Genomic DNA, 18787 nt, shown 5'->3' with positions numbered 1-18787 from the left:
GAGAGAGAGAGAGAGAGAGAGAGAGAGAGAGAGAGAGAGAGAGAGAGAGAGAGAGAGAAACACTGGGTTCTAGAAAAATATTTTGTCCTTTTGGGAGGAAATCTCCCTCTTGGGTATAGTCTCTGAGAAGGGAACAAGAAAGAGGAGATGGGGAGATGGAAGACCCACCTCTCCTCACTTCCCTGTGCAGATTGCTCCAGGCTAGGGCAGCTCCTAGGCTGGGGCCCAGATCCTGGACCAGCCTCTCTCCCAGGATGAGAGAGAGAGAGAGAGAGACATCTCCCTGGACAGGAAAAGCAGAGCAGGCTGGCCTCAGTTCTTCTGATTTGTTTACCGTGGAGGGACCAGATGGCTCATCTCTGGTTGAACCCTCAGTCACTTCCTGGGCTGTGAACAGCTTTGGTCAGCAAACAAGCAGGCTGGCTGTGGAGCCCTGGACTCTAGAGCACGGGGAAGCAGGGGACTGGGGCTGGAGAGCCAAGTGGTGGGTGAGGCAGGAGAGTGAGGATGGTAGTGGGCTGGAACTGCCAGGCCCTGCGCCTCTGTACCGAGGTCCTGTCTGCCTGAGCCCCTAGCAAACTCACTCAGATGGCATCTCATAGGCTGTTTGGGATGAATGCTCACAGACTGCGTCCCGCTGGCCTCACAGTGCCCAATGGCTGCAGATACAGTTGCCTGTGTCAATCTTTGCCTCACTGTGACAGGGCCTGGTGGTAACTTCCTGTATGTGAGGGTGTGTGTGTGTGTTCATATTGAGTGGAGGCTTGCATGTGCCACACACACAGTCCATGTGTAGAGAAGTCAGAAGCCACTCCCAAATGTCCTCACCTTCTGCCTTGTTTGAGATCTGTTCTTTGCCCTTCCTTTCGGTGTGTGCCCCGGCCTTTGAACTTCCAGGGACTCTCCTGCCTCTGTAATTCATTTCACTGTAAAAGCACTATGACTAGCTTCTGAGGACCCGAGGCTCAGTTCTCATACTTGCACAGAGCCACATGCACTGAGCCATCTCCCCAGGGTTAGTGGCTTGATTCAAAGCAGAAAGGGATGTAGGGTGGTCGGTATTGAGTTTTTGACTGTCTTAAGTTACTGTAGAACCTGGCCTTTCCAGAAATAATTTTGCAACGGTTTCTTCTTCTTCTTCTTCTTCTTCTTCTTCTTCTTCTTCTTCTTCTTCTTCTTCTTCTTCTTCTTCTTCTTCTTCTTCTTCTTCTTCTTCCTCTTCCTCTTCCTCCTCTTCCTCTTCCTCTTCCTCTTCCTCCTCCTCCTCCTCCTTCCTCCTCTTCCCTCTCCTTCTATTTCTTTTTTTGTTTTGTTTTTTCAAGACAGGGTTTCTCTGTGTAGCCCTGGCTGTCCTGGAACTCACTTTGTAGACCAGGCTGGCCTCTAACTCAGAAATCCGCCTGCCTCTACCTTCCGAGTGCTGGGGTTTCCTTCTATTTCTTCTTCTTGGAGAGGTTGTGGGCAACCCAGGCTGATCTCAAATTTTTCTGTGTAGCTGAGGATGGTCCAGAAGTTCCTGCTTGCCTCTACCTCACAAGTACAGGCAGGTGTGCATCACCACATCCGGCTTGTGAAGTTCTTATAATAAGAACTACCTAATCAAAGGCTAGGCCGTGGTGGCGCACACCTTTGATTCCAGTACTTGGAAGGCAGAGGCAGGCAGATCTCTGTGAGTTTGAGTCCAGATGGATCTACATGGTGAGTTCCAGGACAACTAGGGCTATATAGAGATACCCTGTCTCAAAAAGAAAAAAGAGGGGCTGGTGAGATGGCTCAGCGGGTAAGAGCACTCAACTGCTCTTCCAAAGGTCCTGAGTTCAAATCCCAGCAACCACATGGTGGCTCACAACCATCCTTAACGAGATCTGACGCCCTCTTCTGGAGTGTCTGAAGACAGCTACAGTGTACTTACATATAATAAATAAATAAATCTTTAAAAAAAAAAAAAAAAAAAAGAAAAGGAAAAGGGAAAAGAAAAGAAATACCTAATTGATATACTTAGCAATAAAACCATTGTATAAGTGCGTGCACACACACACACACACACTCCTATTAATACCCCTCTGCCATGAATACCTTGTATGTACCCATGCTGTCCCACCTTGTGCCTTGACCAAACCAAGAGCCATGATTTGTTTATTCCTTGAGCAGAGAAATTGTATTTTTTAAATATAAAAACAGATGTAAAATATCGCATTCTCAGTGTCAAAAATGTTCCTTAGGAATTTTTGAAAAAACAAAAAACCAAAAAACAAAACAGTGTCTTATTTTGCTTAACTAAATGTAGCCACGTGTCATTTGCACTAAGATAACCCCCAAGTCAAGAATTCTAATTTTTTCCCAATTATTATTATTATAGGGATGGCATGATGCATGGTGCATGCGTGTGTGTGTATGCATTTGTGTGTGTGTCTGTGTGCATGTGAGCATGCATGTGTGTGTGCATGTGTGTATGTATGTGTGCATATGTGTGTGTGGTGTATGTTTGTGTATGTGTGTGTTTGTGTGTATATAATGTGTGTGAATGTATGTATGTGTATGTGTGTGTGTGTTTGTGTGTATACGATGTGAGTGTGTATGTATGTGTGTGTGTGTGTGTGTGTTTGTGTGTATACGATGTGTGTGTGTGTGTGTGTGTGTGTGTGTGTGTACACCTTGAGGAGTCAGTTCCCTCATTCCATACTTTTTTTTGGGGGGTGGGGCGGGGTTCGAGACAGGATTTCTCTGTATAGACCAGGCTGACCTGGAACTCAGAAATCTACCTGCCTCTGCCTCCCAAGTGTGGGATTAAAGGTGTGTGCCACCACTGCCCACCTCCCTCCTTCCATCCTTATGTTCGTTCCAGGATGAAGCTCGGGTCGCCAAGCTTAGGCAGCAAAACACCTTTACTCCCTGACCCATTTGCCTGGCCACGTCCACTGGTTTGGTTTGGTTTTCATTATGAAACTGGGGATGGAACTCAGGGCCTTGCAGATGCCAGGCAGTATCCTGTGCTACATTCCAGCCCTGTTTTGGCTGATTTTTAAATTGTTTTTATGCTGTTGTTTGTGGCCCAACACTCAAAGCACAAGGGATATAGTCAGATGTGGTGTCCACGCCTTCAATCCTAGTGCTCCGAGAGCTTCTGAGGCAGAGGGAGGCAGAGCTTTGTGAGTTGGAGGCCAGCCTGGTCTATATAGCAAGGTCCAGGACAGTCAGGGCGACATGGAGAGACCCTCGTCTCAAAAAATCCAAAACAAAATGCAACAAAAATAAAGTAGCGTGGATGGGGAATGGGCTGGAGAGCTGGCTCCGCAGTTAAGAGCACAGGCTGCTCTTTGGGAGGATCTCGGTTTGATTTCCAGCACCCACACGGTGACCTACGGCTATCTGAACGTCCTCTTCTGACCTCTGTGGACACTAGGCATGCAGAAAACACAGAAAAAAACCCTGCACTTCTAAATATAATGTAAATATATTTATGCTCACACATGTAAAATGATAGCAAGTGTAACAAGGACCTGAAAGCAAGGCTCCATTGAGCCCCCTAGAGGCAGTTTCTGGGATTTCCACCTTGGGCGGTGCCTCAGGAAAAATGGCTTTCCCAGCGCTAACAGGATTTACAAACACCAAGACTCTCAGGGAGCTGGGGTGAATTCCTGTTGAGACTGCCTGAAGTCTCTTGCCCACCCTGGTGGATGGTTTTATCTATATTTTCTGTTTTTTTTTTTAATTTTATATTACTTTATTCTGTTTATTGTTATGGTACTGGAACTGGAATCCAAGATCTCTCTCTCTCTCTCTCTCTCTCTCTCTCTCTCTCTCTCTCTCTTTTCAAGACAGGGTTTCCGCCTGCCTCTGCCTCCCGAGTGCTGGGATTAAAGGCGTGGTGCGCCACCATGCCCGGCCCAAGATCTTTCTTATGTTCCTCAAACACTCTGCCTCTGAGCTACATCCACAGCTACAGGAGTGTCCAAAGTGGCAGACTATCTGGCTAGGGCTGGAAGAGGTATGTCTGGTGTGTCTGAGAAGAGGGGAACTGTGACAATCTCTGGATGTGGTCTCTTGCAGGGGCGAGGGGGTGGGCACTGCTGGCTATGAAGTTGCTGGAGAGGTGCAGGCCTTGCCAGAGTGTTCTGTCTCTGAGGTCCACAATTCAGAAGCTTCGCAGATGACAAGGCCCACTCTAAAACACCAGCAGGAACAAGGGGGAAGCTTGGTCGTGTGCGTCTTTTTTAGGTGTGTGCGTGTTCACATGGATGTTTTGCACTTGTGCACACACACACACATGCACATGGTGTGTGTGTATGTGTGTGTGGTATGTGTGTATGCTATGTGTGTCTATGTGTGGTGTGTGCATGTGTGTGTGTATGGTATGTGCATGTGTGTGGTAAGTGCATGTATGTGGATGTATACATGTATGGTGTGTGTGTGGTATGCATGTATGGTGTGTGTGTGATGTGTGCATGTGTATGGTCTGTGGTGTGTGTATGGTATGTGCATGTGTGTGGTGTGTGATGAATGTATGTGTGTGCGCACGCGCGTGCGCAAGCAGAGGCCTGAGGTTGACCTTAGGAGTGTTCCCCAATAGCTCTTCTCTGGCAGTGAGGACTGAACCCAGGGACTCGTGTGTGTGAGACAAGCCCTCTGTTACCACAGAGCTCCAGTCCACTCAACGTCTTTAATCTGAACCCTTCCTTCTGGTGTCAGCCTCCCTCTATGTCATATTCCAAGGACCGCATGGTTTTCCTCTTAGGGCCAACCATGGCTGGCCTTTCCCTCTTTCCTGTGTTTAGCTGTGGATGGCTGCACTCTCATACCCTGTGAAGCGGACAAGGTACTACAGTAGCCATTGAGGGGACCCACCTGTCCACCCACAGTATGGCCCTGAGTGAGTCTTGTGAGGTCTGAGAGTCGAGGGTCGGACACAGGCTGAGCAGGGCTGGAAGGTGTCTGGGCTGTGGACTGTGCTGGGGAGAGGAATCTCTCACCCTTCTCCTCATGGCTGCCATCCTGGAGAGCCAGGCGGCCAGGAGCAAGGCTGGGCCAGGAACTCCATGCTGTGCCAAGGCCTGTATTTACCACCTGTGAGACATAAACACACAGACAGTCTGCTCTAAACAGAGGTTTCCTTAAAATAATTCAGCAGCAGGGTGTGGTGGCACACGCTCGCCACCTCAGTGCTTAAGATCCAGAGGCAGGAGGATGGCATGTTAGAGAGCAGTCAGCACTGCATAGCAAGACCTTAGATAAAAAACCCAGTGATACCAAACCACGGCCACTCCAGAACTCAACGAAACCACCCAACGAGAACAGAATTGCTTTCTGTGATCTTGACCTCCCAGCATGTGGCTGTAACCCCCACTCTGGGAAGGGAGATACAGGAGGAGCCTGGGGTGCCCAGGGCCTGTGTACAGTAGACATGCAGCATATACTCACTGAGCAAGTATGGAGGGAGAAACCTCAGGCATATCTGTCTGTCATTCATTCAATCACGAGTAGGCCACTCCCGGAGGTGTGCACGGAACAGAAACGGCCCAGCTTGGGAACGGAAATTCTCATGAAGGAAGTAATGAGCCCCGACCTGCAGATATGCAGGATACCAACTCCTAAGAAGGGGGTTAGGAAAACGAGGGGTGAGGCTTCTCCAGCCTGGGCTTGATCAAGGATGATCTCTGCAGAGAAGTGACCTCGGCCATGAGACATGAAAGCTTAGAGGAAGCAAAAAAGCCTGGGCACGGGAGGGAGCTATCGGAAGGGTGGCCAGTGCAAAAGCCCTGGGGCAGCCCCCTTCCCCTCCCTCCATCCCCCGTGAAGGTTTCTGATGGAGCAGTGGCTGGCTGCACTCAGATTGGAGGGAGTTCAGTTCCTTTTGCTCTTCCGGGCAAGTCATGTGAGCATGCGGTAAAATGAGAGGTTGGCTCCCTCAGGCCCCTCTGGGTCAGAGTCTGGTTCCAGGGCGTTCTGCTGGGCCGTCCGCCTCCCCTGTTTAGGCTCATTCCCATCCGGGTTTGATCTATCAGTTCCTCTCTGGCTATACCAAGGGAGCTATTTCAGAAACTCCCGAAGGTAATTCAAGCCCTGGCCAGCATTTAGGAGAGAAAAAAATACAGCCATAAGTGAGGGACTCGGGCATAAAAGCCGTCCAGATCCACAAACCCACCATGCTAAATTTAGCCTCTTTACCTCGAAATGAGGTGAAATTGCAGGTTTCTGGTGGGCAGTAATGCAGGGGGGACTGTGGCCAGACTGAATTCTGTTTATTCTGGCTTCACCTGGGGCAGAGGCCCAGGACTGTCCCCAGGGTCCCTCAGAGTCAGGGAAGCAGGTCCATGAGAAGCCACCTTCAACTGGTTTGCAGGGTTCCAGTGGTACCAGGTGCCAACCAGAGCCAGTCTGCAGAGGGACAGAGAGAGAAGGCGCGGGCTCGTTCCTCTGACTGCCACCAAAGGTTTGGAGACTGCAGCTGTTACAGCTCTCCCCCTGACTGCTTACATTGCTTCCTGAAGACAGCTGGCTGCCTCCCAAGGACCTCCCTGCATAATCAAGGCCTCCCCAGGGACCCCCCCCCACCTGTTCCCATCCAGCAGCTTTGGGGTTAATGCCAGCCACAGCAGAGGTGATTAGATGAGCCAAGGGGTCTCCAAGGGCCCCAGTTGCTCACCTTGCTTTGAGTTTTTGCTGCCCTCTGTGTGCGAGCCGGATGCAACCATTAGGAATGCTAGAATATTCCCTGGGGCTTGCCAGAAGCTGCTGGTGAAATCCTAAACTGTGTTGTCTTAGTCCTGGGAGCCCAGCCTTAGTCCTGGGCCGGCCAGGAGGGGGCGCTGCTGGCCTCACAGCTCAGTTGTTATGTGACCAGGGCCCTTTCCAGCCCTGCCTCAGTCCTGGCTCTTCCCTCTGCTCCACTGCTGGTTCACCGGAGGAGGGCTCACCAGTCCATCTGGGAAGGTGAGCATAGCTCGGCCCCAGTGTCAGACACAGGACCCAGCGTGCCTGGTTCGAGTCCCAGCTCTGAGGTTTCCTATCAGTGACCTCAGAGGAGCCATCCTCTCTTCCAGCCTGTTTCTTTTGTTTTGTACTGTTGGCTTGAGAGTGACTCTGTAGCTTTGGCTTGCCTGGAAGTCACAGCAATCCTTCTGCCTCAGCATCCTAGGTACTAAAGTGACAGTCTGTTTCTTTTCTTTTTAAGGATTTGTTATTGTGTGTGTGTGTGTGTGTGTGTGTGTGTGTGTGTGAGAGAGAGAGAGAGAGAGAGAGAGAGAGAGAGAGAGAGAGAGAGAGAGAGAGAGAGAGAGAGAGAGAGAGAGAGAGAGAGAGAGGCCAAGTAATGTATGTGTACCATGTACACACAGGAGCCCTCAGAGGTCAATGAGAGGAGTGTGTCGTATCCCCTGGAACTGGAGTCACAGGTGGTTGTGAGCCGTCACGTGGGTGCTGGGAACTGAACCCAGGTCCTCTGCAAGAACAGCAAGCGCTCCTAACTGTTGAGCTATCTCCCCAACCAGCCTTAGTTTCTTTATTTGAGTGGGTATAACAGCACTTGTTTTGGGAGTATGGACCAAGGTGAGTGATGCAGCCCCAAGCAGGGAGCAGGCTGTGGGCTGGGAGGCCTGTGGGGTGTGGAAGTCATAAAGGTGTGTCTGCAGCAGAGCCCAGGACTGCCACCATAGACACTGATGGTGGGACTGGGGTGTGGCTCCGTAGGTTCAATGCTTGCGTAGCGTCCCTCAGGGCCTCCTGGACTCAGCACTGCATCGAGCAGGTATGTATGCGGATGCTGGCAATCCCAGGAGGTAGAGGCAGGGGATCAGCCTTAACTACATAGAAAGTCCATGGTCAGCTGGGACTACATGAAATCCAGTCTACAAGAGGAACAATATCAGTAGGGTGTCTTTTAGTTCTGAGCTGGCTGAGCTGACAATGGTGACAGATGCACATGGGATGAAATCACAGATGTCCCACCTAAGCCTTCTGTCTGCCCTTTGGCCACCTTGCTGGTTTGTTTTAGGGGGCCACTTGGGCGATAAGGGGCAGCCCAAATCTCTCTGTGGATCTTAGTTCCCTGGTGACAAGGAGGAGGGAAGTCCACTGTCCGTCTGTGGTGACCTCAGGACCCAAGGATTCTGAGGATAGACAGGTCTGACCCCAGCCAGAGCTGGAGACTCCCAAATGGAGATGCCCAAGAAGGCTGCCCCAGAGAGGTGGCTGGGGCCAGAGGGTGAGACTGGGCAGGAAGCCAATCCATGGTGCCAACTGCAGAGTGAGATGCAGGCCCCTGAACTGCTGTCCCCTCAGAGCCCCATTCCTTGTGAGGTCCCTGGGGTCACAGGGTCTCAAGTGCTGGCCCGAGGAGCCTCAGCCTCCTGTCCCTAACCCTGAAAGGGATAATGGCTGTCACTGTCAGAGACCAGGATGGCCCAGCATCTGTTATTCCTGAGCAAAGGCTTTGGAGGCCCCAGGGTGGCTCCTCTCTTGGCTCCCTCTTTCCCTGGCCCAAAAGTGAGAGAAGGTGGCAGCCATCCTGGGCTGGGTCGAGGGCAGGAGCCTTGGTGGGCTGGGGACAGCTCAGGCTGGAGTGTTCATAATTCTCACTGTGGCTTACTGAGCCTGGGAGGGGATGCCAGTAGCTCAAGGGCCTCCCTGGGCTGGCACATGCCAATGGCAGGGGCAGGGGGCTCCTCTGGTGTGTGTGTGTGTGTGTGTGTGTGTGTGTATGTGTGTGTGTGTGTGCACGCTATGTCCCCAATGGTGGGACTTGGATGCTAGGTGCCACACACACTTCTAGGCTCCAACCTGGCTTTGTCGCTTCTCCGCTTAGGGTCCACAGAGGGTCCTAGCTGTGTCTCCGAGCCTCAGTTTCCCCATCTGTGGAGTTTAGCCATTAGTTGCTCCTGTTCCTTAGAAGACAACATGGACTGAATAAGAAAATGAACCGGCTACATTTATCCCAGGGCTTCATAGCTCACGTTGCCTCAACTTTCCCGTCTGTGTGCAGGAAGCGCTGTGGCCCCAGGTGCAGCAGCTAGGCCTCAGCAGATACTGACTGTCCACGTCATTAGAGCAAGTTATTTTTAGACCTTATTACTTTTAGGGTTCTGGTCCAGTGAGTCTTTAACACCTCCACCCTCCGCCACACGTACACACACATGCACAGTACACACCCTTGTACACGGGTGGCTCCTAGCACATCCTGTTCTTGGTCCCTCTGACAACCACTGAGCCCATATTACAGATGAGACCATGGAGGCCCGGGGTGAGGCTCTAATTGGAGCCGAGGTTAGCTCCGTGCTTCCTATGCCTTCTGGAACACCGTGTTGTAGGGTGGTGCTTGCTATCGGTAGGAGGCAGAGAGGGAAGGTTCGTAGAACTGCACAGGAATGTAGAGGTACAGCATGGGCCTGTGAACCCCCAGAGAGGGACAGACTCTAAAGGAGATGCGAGACAAAGCTGGGCAGCCGTGGGAGCTCTAGGCAGAGGTCCCAGCGTGAACCAAGGTATAGAAGTGAAAGAGATAAGGGCTGGGGGCAGGGTTCCAATACAATGAAGGAGCCTCCGTGGGTAGAGATGTCTGTGTCTGGTGTGTGGGCAGTAGGGTCCCTGGAATCCTTAGACTAGCACCGGCCCTGGCTAAGGAGCAAAGTATGAAGCAGCAGCAGCAGAGATTTAGGTTAGATATGAAGAAGTTTCCGACTGTCTGTGCTAGAAGATCCAGTACAAAGTGCTGTGATCCCCAGGGATGCAGGGACAGCTTTCCATCCTGGAGATGGTTTGGAAAAAAGAGACAGCAGCCAGGGCCCTGTGGGCTGGCCTCATTACAGCCTGGATTGGAGACAGGCTGTGGGCCCTGGGCCACAGCAGCCCTTGGTGTCAGCTGTCTCCCCATCAGTGCTGCTTCAAGTCTACCCGTGACTCCCAGCAACCTCTGCCCAGTAGGAAGACCAAAATCCTCCTAGTGGGGCCAGTCTCTCTGGGGACATGTGTTCTGTGGCCTCTCAAGTTCTGCTAGGAGCTGCAGCCCTGCTCCGTCTCTGGGTTAGCGCTGGTCCTCTGGTGCCACAGGGCCTTTGCACGTGCTGTCTCATTTGGTGTACTGTGGCAGTTTAGAGCTTGTATACAGTCGGTGCCCAGTGCTGGCTGTATAGGTGCGGGCACATCAGGGAAGGACAGAACAGACAGCTTCGGGGCTGGGCTCCGCATTGGGGTAACCAGGCCTGGCTTTGAACCCCACAACTGACACTTGCCACGGGCTGCCCCCACGTGCCCCCCACCTCACGCTGCTGCAGGCTGCTCCTGTGTGAGTGGAAGCGGGACTGGTATGCTCGGGGCGTTGTCGCAGACTGTCCAGTCATGCTAACTTTCCTGCCCTCTCCTCTCAGGTGACAGCCATGTCTGTGCGATTACGCTTCCTGTCTCCGGGGGATGCCGGGGCTGTGGGGACCGTGGGCCGCAGCGCCTCCTTCGCTGGCTTCAGCAGCGCACAAGGCCGGAGGGTCTCGTAAGTGTCATGGAGCTGGAGGGTGGGGGACACAGAGCACAGCCAGCAGCCTGGGACATCAAACTATGTGGGGTATGTGTGTGCCTGCAGGAAGTTGTTCTCACTGGTCTTTTTTTTGGGGGGGGGGCGGTTCGAGACAGGGTTTCTCTGTATAGTCCTGACTGTCCTGGAACTCACTCTGTAGACCAGGCTGGCCTCGAACTCAGAAATTCGCCTGCCTCTGCCTCCCGAGTGCTGGGATGAAAGGTGTGCACCACCACGCCTGGCCTCTCACCGGTCTTAAAGGCTTCCATAGTCAGCCTGCTTGCTGAGTCTATCACCACCTGACCAATCAGAAAACAGGCTCAGAGAGGTGGCTCCACTGGTCCAGGGTCACATGGCAAAATGTCTTCCCAGTTGGCCTTAGCCTTCTTGGGGTGAGGTGGAAAGGAATGCACTTCCTGTTTAGTAGCTTGGACACAGGGCCTCCCATCCTGGCTCTATGTCCTGAGGCTAGTGAAGTCACCTCTCTGAGCCCAGGTTTCCTCACTTGGACATGGGAGGGGTGTGGCTTCCTGTATGGTTGTCATGAAGGGAGCTGACCCAGGGCACTGAGGGGTGTGGCTTTCTAATGAGGAATAGCTGCCTGGGTCATGTGGGCCAAGAGGAGTAGGCTGTGCCTGCCGCTCCACCCCATGCTCCCTCCTGTCCTGATGAGGCCACCACCGCAGGGTCTGTTGTCCTAGCTGGATACTGAACAGGGCCCAGGAAGCCACCTCCTGACTGGTAGCCTGGAAATGCCAAATCAAAGGCCCCAAACAGTACCCGGGCAGATCGATGCAGAGCCTGGCTGGTCAGTCAGCTGATCAACAACCAATTTCCACAATGCCACACACCTATGTGCTTAAAGACCTCAGTGGCCCCCTCTGGCTGCCAGGCCAGGAGGCCCTGGGTTAGCTGGGCGTGTGCTGGAACGTCTCTGGTTTCTGACTTCCAGGCCCTCGCATATGCTGTGTGGCCTGGCCAATTCCCTGGCCAATGTCTGCTGTCACAGCATGTCCTGAGGGGGACCCCCCATGCCCAGCCCAGCCAGGCGCTTCACGTCCACCCAACAGCTGCCCTGTAAGGCTGTTTGTAGGTCACCTTCTGCCCCTGGCCTGCCCCACCCATCTGAACTCTGCCCAGAGGAGTGTGCTACCACAGCTGAAACGCTTGCCTCTGTGGGAAACTTAGGAACCCTCCTTCCTCAGTGGACATCTGTGCAGCGAGACCCAGGCCCTGCCTGCCCTGCTTGAGTCTCCACCAGGGGAACAGAAGCAAACATCAAGTCAACCCAGCCATGGGCCGTGCTATGTTGGACCCGGAACAGGGTGCAGAGGCCGGTGGGGCCTCCCCGAGGGCCTGCGGGGCAGTGGCTTCATTCAGCAGGAGCTGATGGTGGTGATGGGGGTTGGGAGGGCGTGAAGAAGACAGCAAGTGCACGGGCCCTGAGGTGATGAGGGGCAGCAAGCAGGCTGTGGAGTCTCACAGTAAGAGATGGAAGGAACACTGTGGTGGTGGTGGTGGGCATGTCCTCAGTAGCAGGGACCAGTGAAGGCTTAAGCAGAAGTTCTGGATGGGAGAGAGTTTGGCCCCAAACCTATGGTGTTTGGTTGTAGTCACTGACCTTGGAGAGATTGGGGTCACTGTGAGGAAGACATACAGTAGATGCTGCATAAATGCTTCTTGGTGGTGGGGTGGGTGGGTGGCTGCATGTAACCCTGAGGAAATCAACACTGTTTCTTGCTTGGGCATCTGCATGCTGCCTCTGCCTGGGCCTCCTTGACCCCACCCTGGGGTCTGTGTGTAAGCCGGCCAAGGAACACACAGCCTGGGACTCTCTGAGCTGATCCACGGAGGCCCAGAAGACCCTGTGTAGTTCAGTAGGAGAGGAGAGGCCCCTGTGACAGACAAAATGCTCTTCCCAGCCACCTGGTGATGCTCACACGTTACGGTTCCACCCTTCTGCTTTGGGGCCTCAGAATACCCCATATCCATGGCACACGTCTCCACATGTCCTGTTAGGACTTCTGTCCAAAAAGTTCCAAGGGATTCCCCAACTCGGCTGCCCCTGGACTCCTGGAAGGTGAGGGTGATTGGTCCTGGGCTCACAGCCATCAGCCAGGGCTGTCTGCGTGTGATGTAGAGAATTGAGTCCGGATACTGCAAGTGCCTGAGTCCTCCAGACATGCTCGGGCGTGCTAGAGGTTGCTAGGCCTTTGCGACTCGAGGTCCCGAGTGGCCCTCATCCTGGGGAGTCCCCTGTCTAAGACGGGGAAGGATGCCTGTGGTAATAGGGAAGAGGCATAGTTGAGGGGTTTGATTGTTTCAGATTTATTTTTTAATTTATGTCTACCTGTGTTTTGCCTGCATGGTATGTTTACAATATGCATGCAGTGCCTAAAGAGGCCAGAAGAGGGCGCTGGACCCCCTGGAACTGAAGTTAAGACTTGAGCTGTCGTCTGTCACTTGGGTGCTAGGAAACCAACCCAGGTCTTCTGCAAGAGCAGCCAGTGCCCTTACCTACTGAGGGGTCTCTCTAGCCCCTGCGTAACTTTTTAACTTCCTGCCTCTGTCCATCTCCCCGGTGTCTGGGCTTCAGGCCTTAGCCCTACCCATGATTCCAGATTGCTCCCCAGGCAGAGATACGGAGGTGAGGGGACCACACCAGGGTGGGTAATACCAAACGACCCAGCAGGGCTCCACTCAGGGTGCGGCACAGCATCCTGTCCCATCCTGACTCTTGGCCTAGGGGCTTTCTACCTCGAAGATAGAGTTTATTTGGGGGAAGTTATCGGATCGGATTTAGTACTAAGATGTAACTAACTGCTGTAACAAAGCCTGTTTCCCTTTCTAGGCTTGGGGGGAGGGGGTTGGTCAGGTGCTGACAGTGACCCAGTAGTGACCCACTGACAGGCATGACATCCAGGGCTGTCCTCCAGGACTGTCAGGGGGAGCCTCTGAAGCCAGGAGGGGGGGTAGGTCATCAAGCTTGGTCCTTAAACAGTTCCTGGGGACAGGCTCAAAGACCCATGGAATGATGGGGGAATGAAGGTTCAAAGCACACAGAGTTGAGCCTTAGCATAGCAAGGCTGTCACTGCCCTGCACCATGGAGCAGGACCACGGCCAGCCTCGTTGCTGTGCTGGGAGTCTATGCAGTCAGTCCAGGGACTACCCTGCCCGGAGGCTGGGGCAGGTTCAGCATGTGAGCAGGGCCGTGTCAGCCAGCTACAGACCCTGCCCAGGCCCAGCCAGCGTGAGGCTGAGGACAGTCGTGGTGGCAGAGCCTGCTTGATTGCTTGTGAGCACTGGCTGCCAGGCCACACGTGCCTGGAAGCCTGTCTGGCAGGCCTGGGGCTGTTTAATATTTACTGAGCCCTCATGGGGCTGGTGACACATCCACCCCCAGAACTACTCCCAGCCGGTGACACCAGCCGTGACACCAGCCGGCCATGCAGCAGGCGCCTCATTTCATCATCCGGGCTGCTCCGTGCCAGCCCAGAGGCTCAGCGACACAGCTGGGCTCGGAGCCTCATCCGGAGCCCAGGGAAAGGCAGAGGGAGAGGGAAGGGGTGAGCTAGAGGGGGGCACTCTGAGTCCCTGAAGTGAGCTGCAGCTCCACCCAGAGCCACCTCCCACCTCCCTGTTCTCTGGCTGCCTGGAATCTCACCTGTCAGAACCTACCTGGCCCCTTGTGTGCAGTGTTGCCTGTCCATGCCTGAGATGGCTACTTTGTGGAGGGCCCGATCCAAGAGGTGGGTGATGTGGCCCCAGGGGAGGGGGAGGGGAAGGAGGGGGAGGGGGAAGGTGCTGTGGAAAATCACTTTATTATTGCCTGTGTGAGCATCAGCATCAGGAACTGGGCAATGGTGGCATGCCCTTTCCCAAGTCACTGCGCTCCCTGGGGGAGCCCCCTCCCTGCCCACTGGGAGAGCCCCTCCCTGCCCACTTCGTTCTCTTTCCTTCCCAGCATTTGGTGCTATCTGACAGGCATGTGGTCCCTGCTTTTTATCAGTCTTAGACCCATTTCTCAGAGAGACAATTGCAACCCAGAGAAACTCCATCACTTGCCCAGGCCACACAGCTGACACTGACGGTGCCAGCTGACCTGTATCTCTCAGGGCAGGTGTCTGTCTCTCATGGTGGCTGCTTGTCCTAGCCCTTGAAATGGTGGTTGCTATATATTGGGGACTCAGCAAATGTCTGCTGCGTGATTGTCATGACCGTCAAGGGGCAGACTTCATTATCCCCCTCTACAGGGGAGGAGACTGAGGTGAAGTGGGTTAAAAGCTTGGAGTTATGGGGCTGGAGAGATGGCTCAGCCGTTAAAGGCTAGGCTCACAACCAAAAAACCTTGGAGTTATGAGTCTGGGGTTTGAATACAGGGGCTGAGTACAGGCACAGCACCCCCTCTCCCCCCACCCCAGGGTCAGGGTGGATTGGTATAGTGCTGGGTTGTCAGTTTCAGGGACTTGGGGCGTGGGTTGGTCCCAAAACAGAGTGACAAGCAGCTTGAGCAAGCTGCATCGTGTCTCCCACCTGTGGAATGATCAACATCTCACCCAGCAGGAACTAGCCTAGTGGCTTTTCTCAGCGCCCAGGAAAGAGCAAATCTGTGTCCCTGTGCCCCGCCCCCCTGCCTGGTTCACTAATCCACAATCTTCTACCTCCAGCTGTGGACCGAGACCCCCAGGGGGACTGGACCACCAGGGCTGCTCAGTGACCTATCTGAATGGGCTGGTTTTTTATAAGTGCACTTGAGATGCAAGGAAGGAAGGAAGGAAGGAAGGGAGGGAGGGAGGGAGGGAGGGAAAAGGAAGCAAGTCTAGAGATTAGGAAGGCCGGGTCTTCGGGTGTAGGTGACCCCTGAAAGCCCAGAGCTGGTGAGCCTCAGAGGCAGAGAGCCACACGATGGTTCTTATCTAACAAATGAGACTGTCTATTTTGTTTGGTTTGTTTTGGTTTTTGAGACACACTGTGTCTTTGTTAAGGGTAGGATCTCACTAATCCGCTCACATTGGCTTTGAGCCTCCTGGGCTCCTAGTCATTAGGGCCAAAGTGTGCAGCAGTCAGCAATCTTTGGGGTGTCCTGGGGACCAGCAGCATGGATGGGCTTGGGCAGGGAGCAGCAGTCTCAGGACCAGTGAATCCACTATGTTGAGGATTTGCGACCTGAGCTGACCGTTCTGTAGTGAACGACCATCCCATGCCCTGTGCCCTGTGCCCCACACCCTGCCGGGTCCTCCTGTTCCTGGAGCAGGGCTTGGGACTTGGTCCTTCCCCCCAGATGTCTCCGTCCTCCTGCCCCATGGCCATAGCCTTCCCTGCTTGGGGATAGCAAACTGCTAGCCTAGCATCTATTCTCCAAACTACCAGTGTGGGAGAGACATGGCTTGGATGCAGCTGTTCATGTTAGCGCACATGGATAAAGCACCTACTAATGACTGGTTTTCCTGTGCCAATCACAGAACTGGGGGTGCTCAGCTTCCCTGTTTTACAGATGGCACGTGGAGGCTTGGGGCACGTGCTAGCACCAGGGAAATTGCTTTGACTAAAGAAGGCAGGGGCTTAACTAAGCTGTTATTCCTTCTCTTCAGAGAACAGAAGCCCCTGGCCATGAGTGATGGGTCTGAATGGGGTGGGGTCTTTCCCTCCAGGCTGCCCCCAACCACTCTTCTTGGTCCTCACCTTGCTTGGCCACTAGCCCCTCCTTGCCCCTAGCATCCAGGCTTCTGTCTCCTGGGGTGGATGAAGCTGCTGAGACGGTCCAGTGGGTTTCTTTTAAGAAGTAACTTGGTGTTGGCTCCAGACACAGTTGCATCATAGCCCGGAGGCTGGAACAGTGAGGACCACCCAGTCTGATGAGGGCTGAAAGTTACCCTGAAGGCTGCCCACCTTGTCCTCAAGCCTCTGTTGGGTCAAGGGCACTCACACGCACACAGACACATTAGCCCACTGTCCTGGCTGGGTTTTTGTTGCTCTGAGAAAAAAATACCTTGACAAAAAGCAACTCTGGGGAGAAGAGGCATATTTACACTTCCGGGTCACAGCCTACCCCGAGAGGGAAGTCCCGTGGCAGGGACCTGAAGCAGCTGCTCACATTACTTCTGTAACCAAGAGCAAGAGAGATGAATGCAAGCAGCCCAACTGCCCAGCTTTCTCTGCTGCAACACAGTCAGTACCCAAGCCTAGGGAATGGTACCACCTACTGTCAGGCTGGCTCTCCCTGCATCAATTAAGGCCACGAAGATGCCACAAATGAACGAGCAGAGCTGGGGGTCCGTGCTTGAGGGAAGGCCTCAGGAGACGCCGGAGATGAGCAGGTGCCTGTGTCCTGCTTAACTGTAGCTTTTTCCCATCTGCCCTTAAGTTCCCTGAAATAACAACTCTGAGGTTTAATATTTCATATATAAATGTCTAGGCTAGTACCTTGGCTCTGTTCCCCAGTTACTCATATCTCAATAATCCAATTTATTCTATTCTGAGTGCCACATGGCTGGTTACTGTCTCAGTTTCATGCATCTGGTCAGTCTCCTCAGAGTTCAGGTGAATCTCCCATGCCTGACTCTTTCCCAGAATCAACCCCCCCCCCACACACACACACACACTACCCCATCTCACTTGGAACTTCCTCCTCCTATTTCCTGCCTGAGCTCACTGGCCAAAGGCTTTTTTTTTGTCGACAGATAAATGGGTTTACACAGTGTGCAGAGATTCTCTCTGCATCCTGCAGGAACCTCGGGGCTAGGGTTCAGCCCCATGGATGCTGCTTTGCCTGCACAGAGCACGCCACTCGTGGGGTCTGGCTGCTTCACTGCATCCTCACCGATTTCTGATGCTAAGCTTTTGTTATTGTCCTCTTCATTGTCAAACCCAGGCCTCCCATTTTCCAGATGAGGAAACTGAGGCCCCCAAGAACCCCAGTTTTCTGAAGATCACACGCATCGTGGAGGTGATGGAAGTGGAACCCAGCCAGCTGTCCTGACTCTCTGTCCCCTCCCACAGAAAGTCCATCAACAGGAACTCTGTGCGGTCCCGGCTGCCGGCCAAGTCCTCCAAGGCCTACAGAACACTGCGCAAGGGTTCTCTCTGCCTGGATCCCCGGCCGCAGCAGGTGAAGAAAATCTTTGACGCTTTGAAGAGAGGCCTCAGGTGAGTGGGGAGCGGCTTCTCCCCTTGTGACCTTCCCACCTCTCCCTGGGGATGGTAGGTCTGTCTGAGAGACTAGGGGCATATGGCTGCTGCCACTTCAGCCACAGCAGGGAGGCAGGTACACAGTCTCTGGTCCCATAGTTGATGTATTGTCACACAAGGTCTGGGATTGCCGAGGATGTGAAAGACAGCTGTCAGCACCGTGATGGCCTCTCTGGAGCCTGACATCCTATGCACAGGGGTGGCACGTGCAGAGACCCTGGGTGGGAGCCTGTGCTCTCAGATCTCAGCTTCCACAGTGTGGGGGTGGGGTTAGGGTGAGGCAGTCAGGGGAGAGAGACTGACAATCGGCTGGGCAGAAGCGACAACAAATGGCAAGCTATTGGAGCTTAAGGAGTACACCAGTCAGAGAGCCCTTCTGTGTGGCACTGTCTCCGGTGGGAGACAGACAGACAGACAGGCAGGCAGACAGACAGACAGACAGCGGTACTGAGAACTATGTCAGGTGGTGTAAGTGCTGTGGAGGCATCAGTTGAGGCAGGCAGGAGTCTAACATGTTTTAAGGGACGTCCCCGGGCAGGTATACCATGGCACAGTCACAGGGGAGGAAGATAACTGAAAGGCCAGAAGCCTCAGAGCAGAGACCCTAGCGCAAGAGAAGCAGGCAAAGGGGACAATGGGACAGGGCTACGGGAGCTGTGGGAGGCCTTCGCTGTTCATCACAGAGCCATGGAAGGCTGAGGTGAGGAAGGAGGCGATCAGGCCTTCAGGCCGGGGCTCTGAGATCCTCTGACAGCTACAGACTGGTGGTGGATGTGCTGCGTGTGGTGGGGGTGAGGAGGAGCCAGGAGTAGATTGGGGAGGAGCAGGCGTGGAGAGGAGAGAGGAAGAGAGGTGGCCATGGAAACAGCGGCGGAAGAGATTTGGGTCTATTCTGAGTATGGATAGATGTTGCTGGGCTCCTGAACCTCGTGAACTATGTGCAGTCTGGAGGGGGTACTGGTGTCCCAGCTGGGAGAGCATGGGAGAGCAGGAGAGTCGGGTCCCCACAAGACAAGTTTGAACTGAAATGAACAGGCTCATCAGGGTCCCTCCTCTGCTGGGGCAACTGATGGCATTCTTTTTTTTTTTTTTTTTTT

General features: G+C 53.6%; 1 protein-coding gene across 2 annotated transcripts in view; it reads left to right on the top strand.

Moving 5' to 3' along the window:
- The window catches only part of Ripor3 (RIPOR family member 3), a 72675-nt gene that overhangs the window by 35626 nt on the left and 18262 nt on the right, over window positions 1-18787 (top strand). For both annotated transcript variants that reach the window (XM_029536453.1, XM_029536452.1), the window contains exons 2-3: window positions 10359-10477; window positions 17502-17648. In XM_029536453.1, the coding sequence (XP_029392313.1) occupies window positions 10368-10477; window positions 17502-17648 (257 nt within the window). In that variant the 5' untranslated portion in view covers window positions 10359-10367. The remainder of the gene's footprint in view (window positions 1-10358; window positions 10478-17501; window positions 17649-18787) is intronic.

This window comes from Mus pahari, chromosome 3, assembly GCF_900095145.1.
Source record: "Mus pahari chromosome 3, PAHARI_EIJ_v1.1, whole genome shotgun sequence".
NCBI classification, from domain to species: Eukaryota; Metazoa; Chordata; class Mammalia; order Rodentia; family Muridae; genus Mus; species Mus pahari.
Note: the sequence above shows the minus strand (reverse complement) of the source record. Positions and strands in the feature narration are given on the sequence as shown.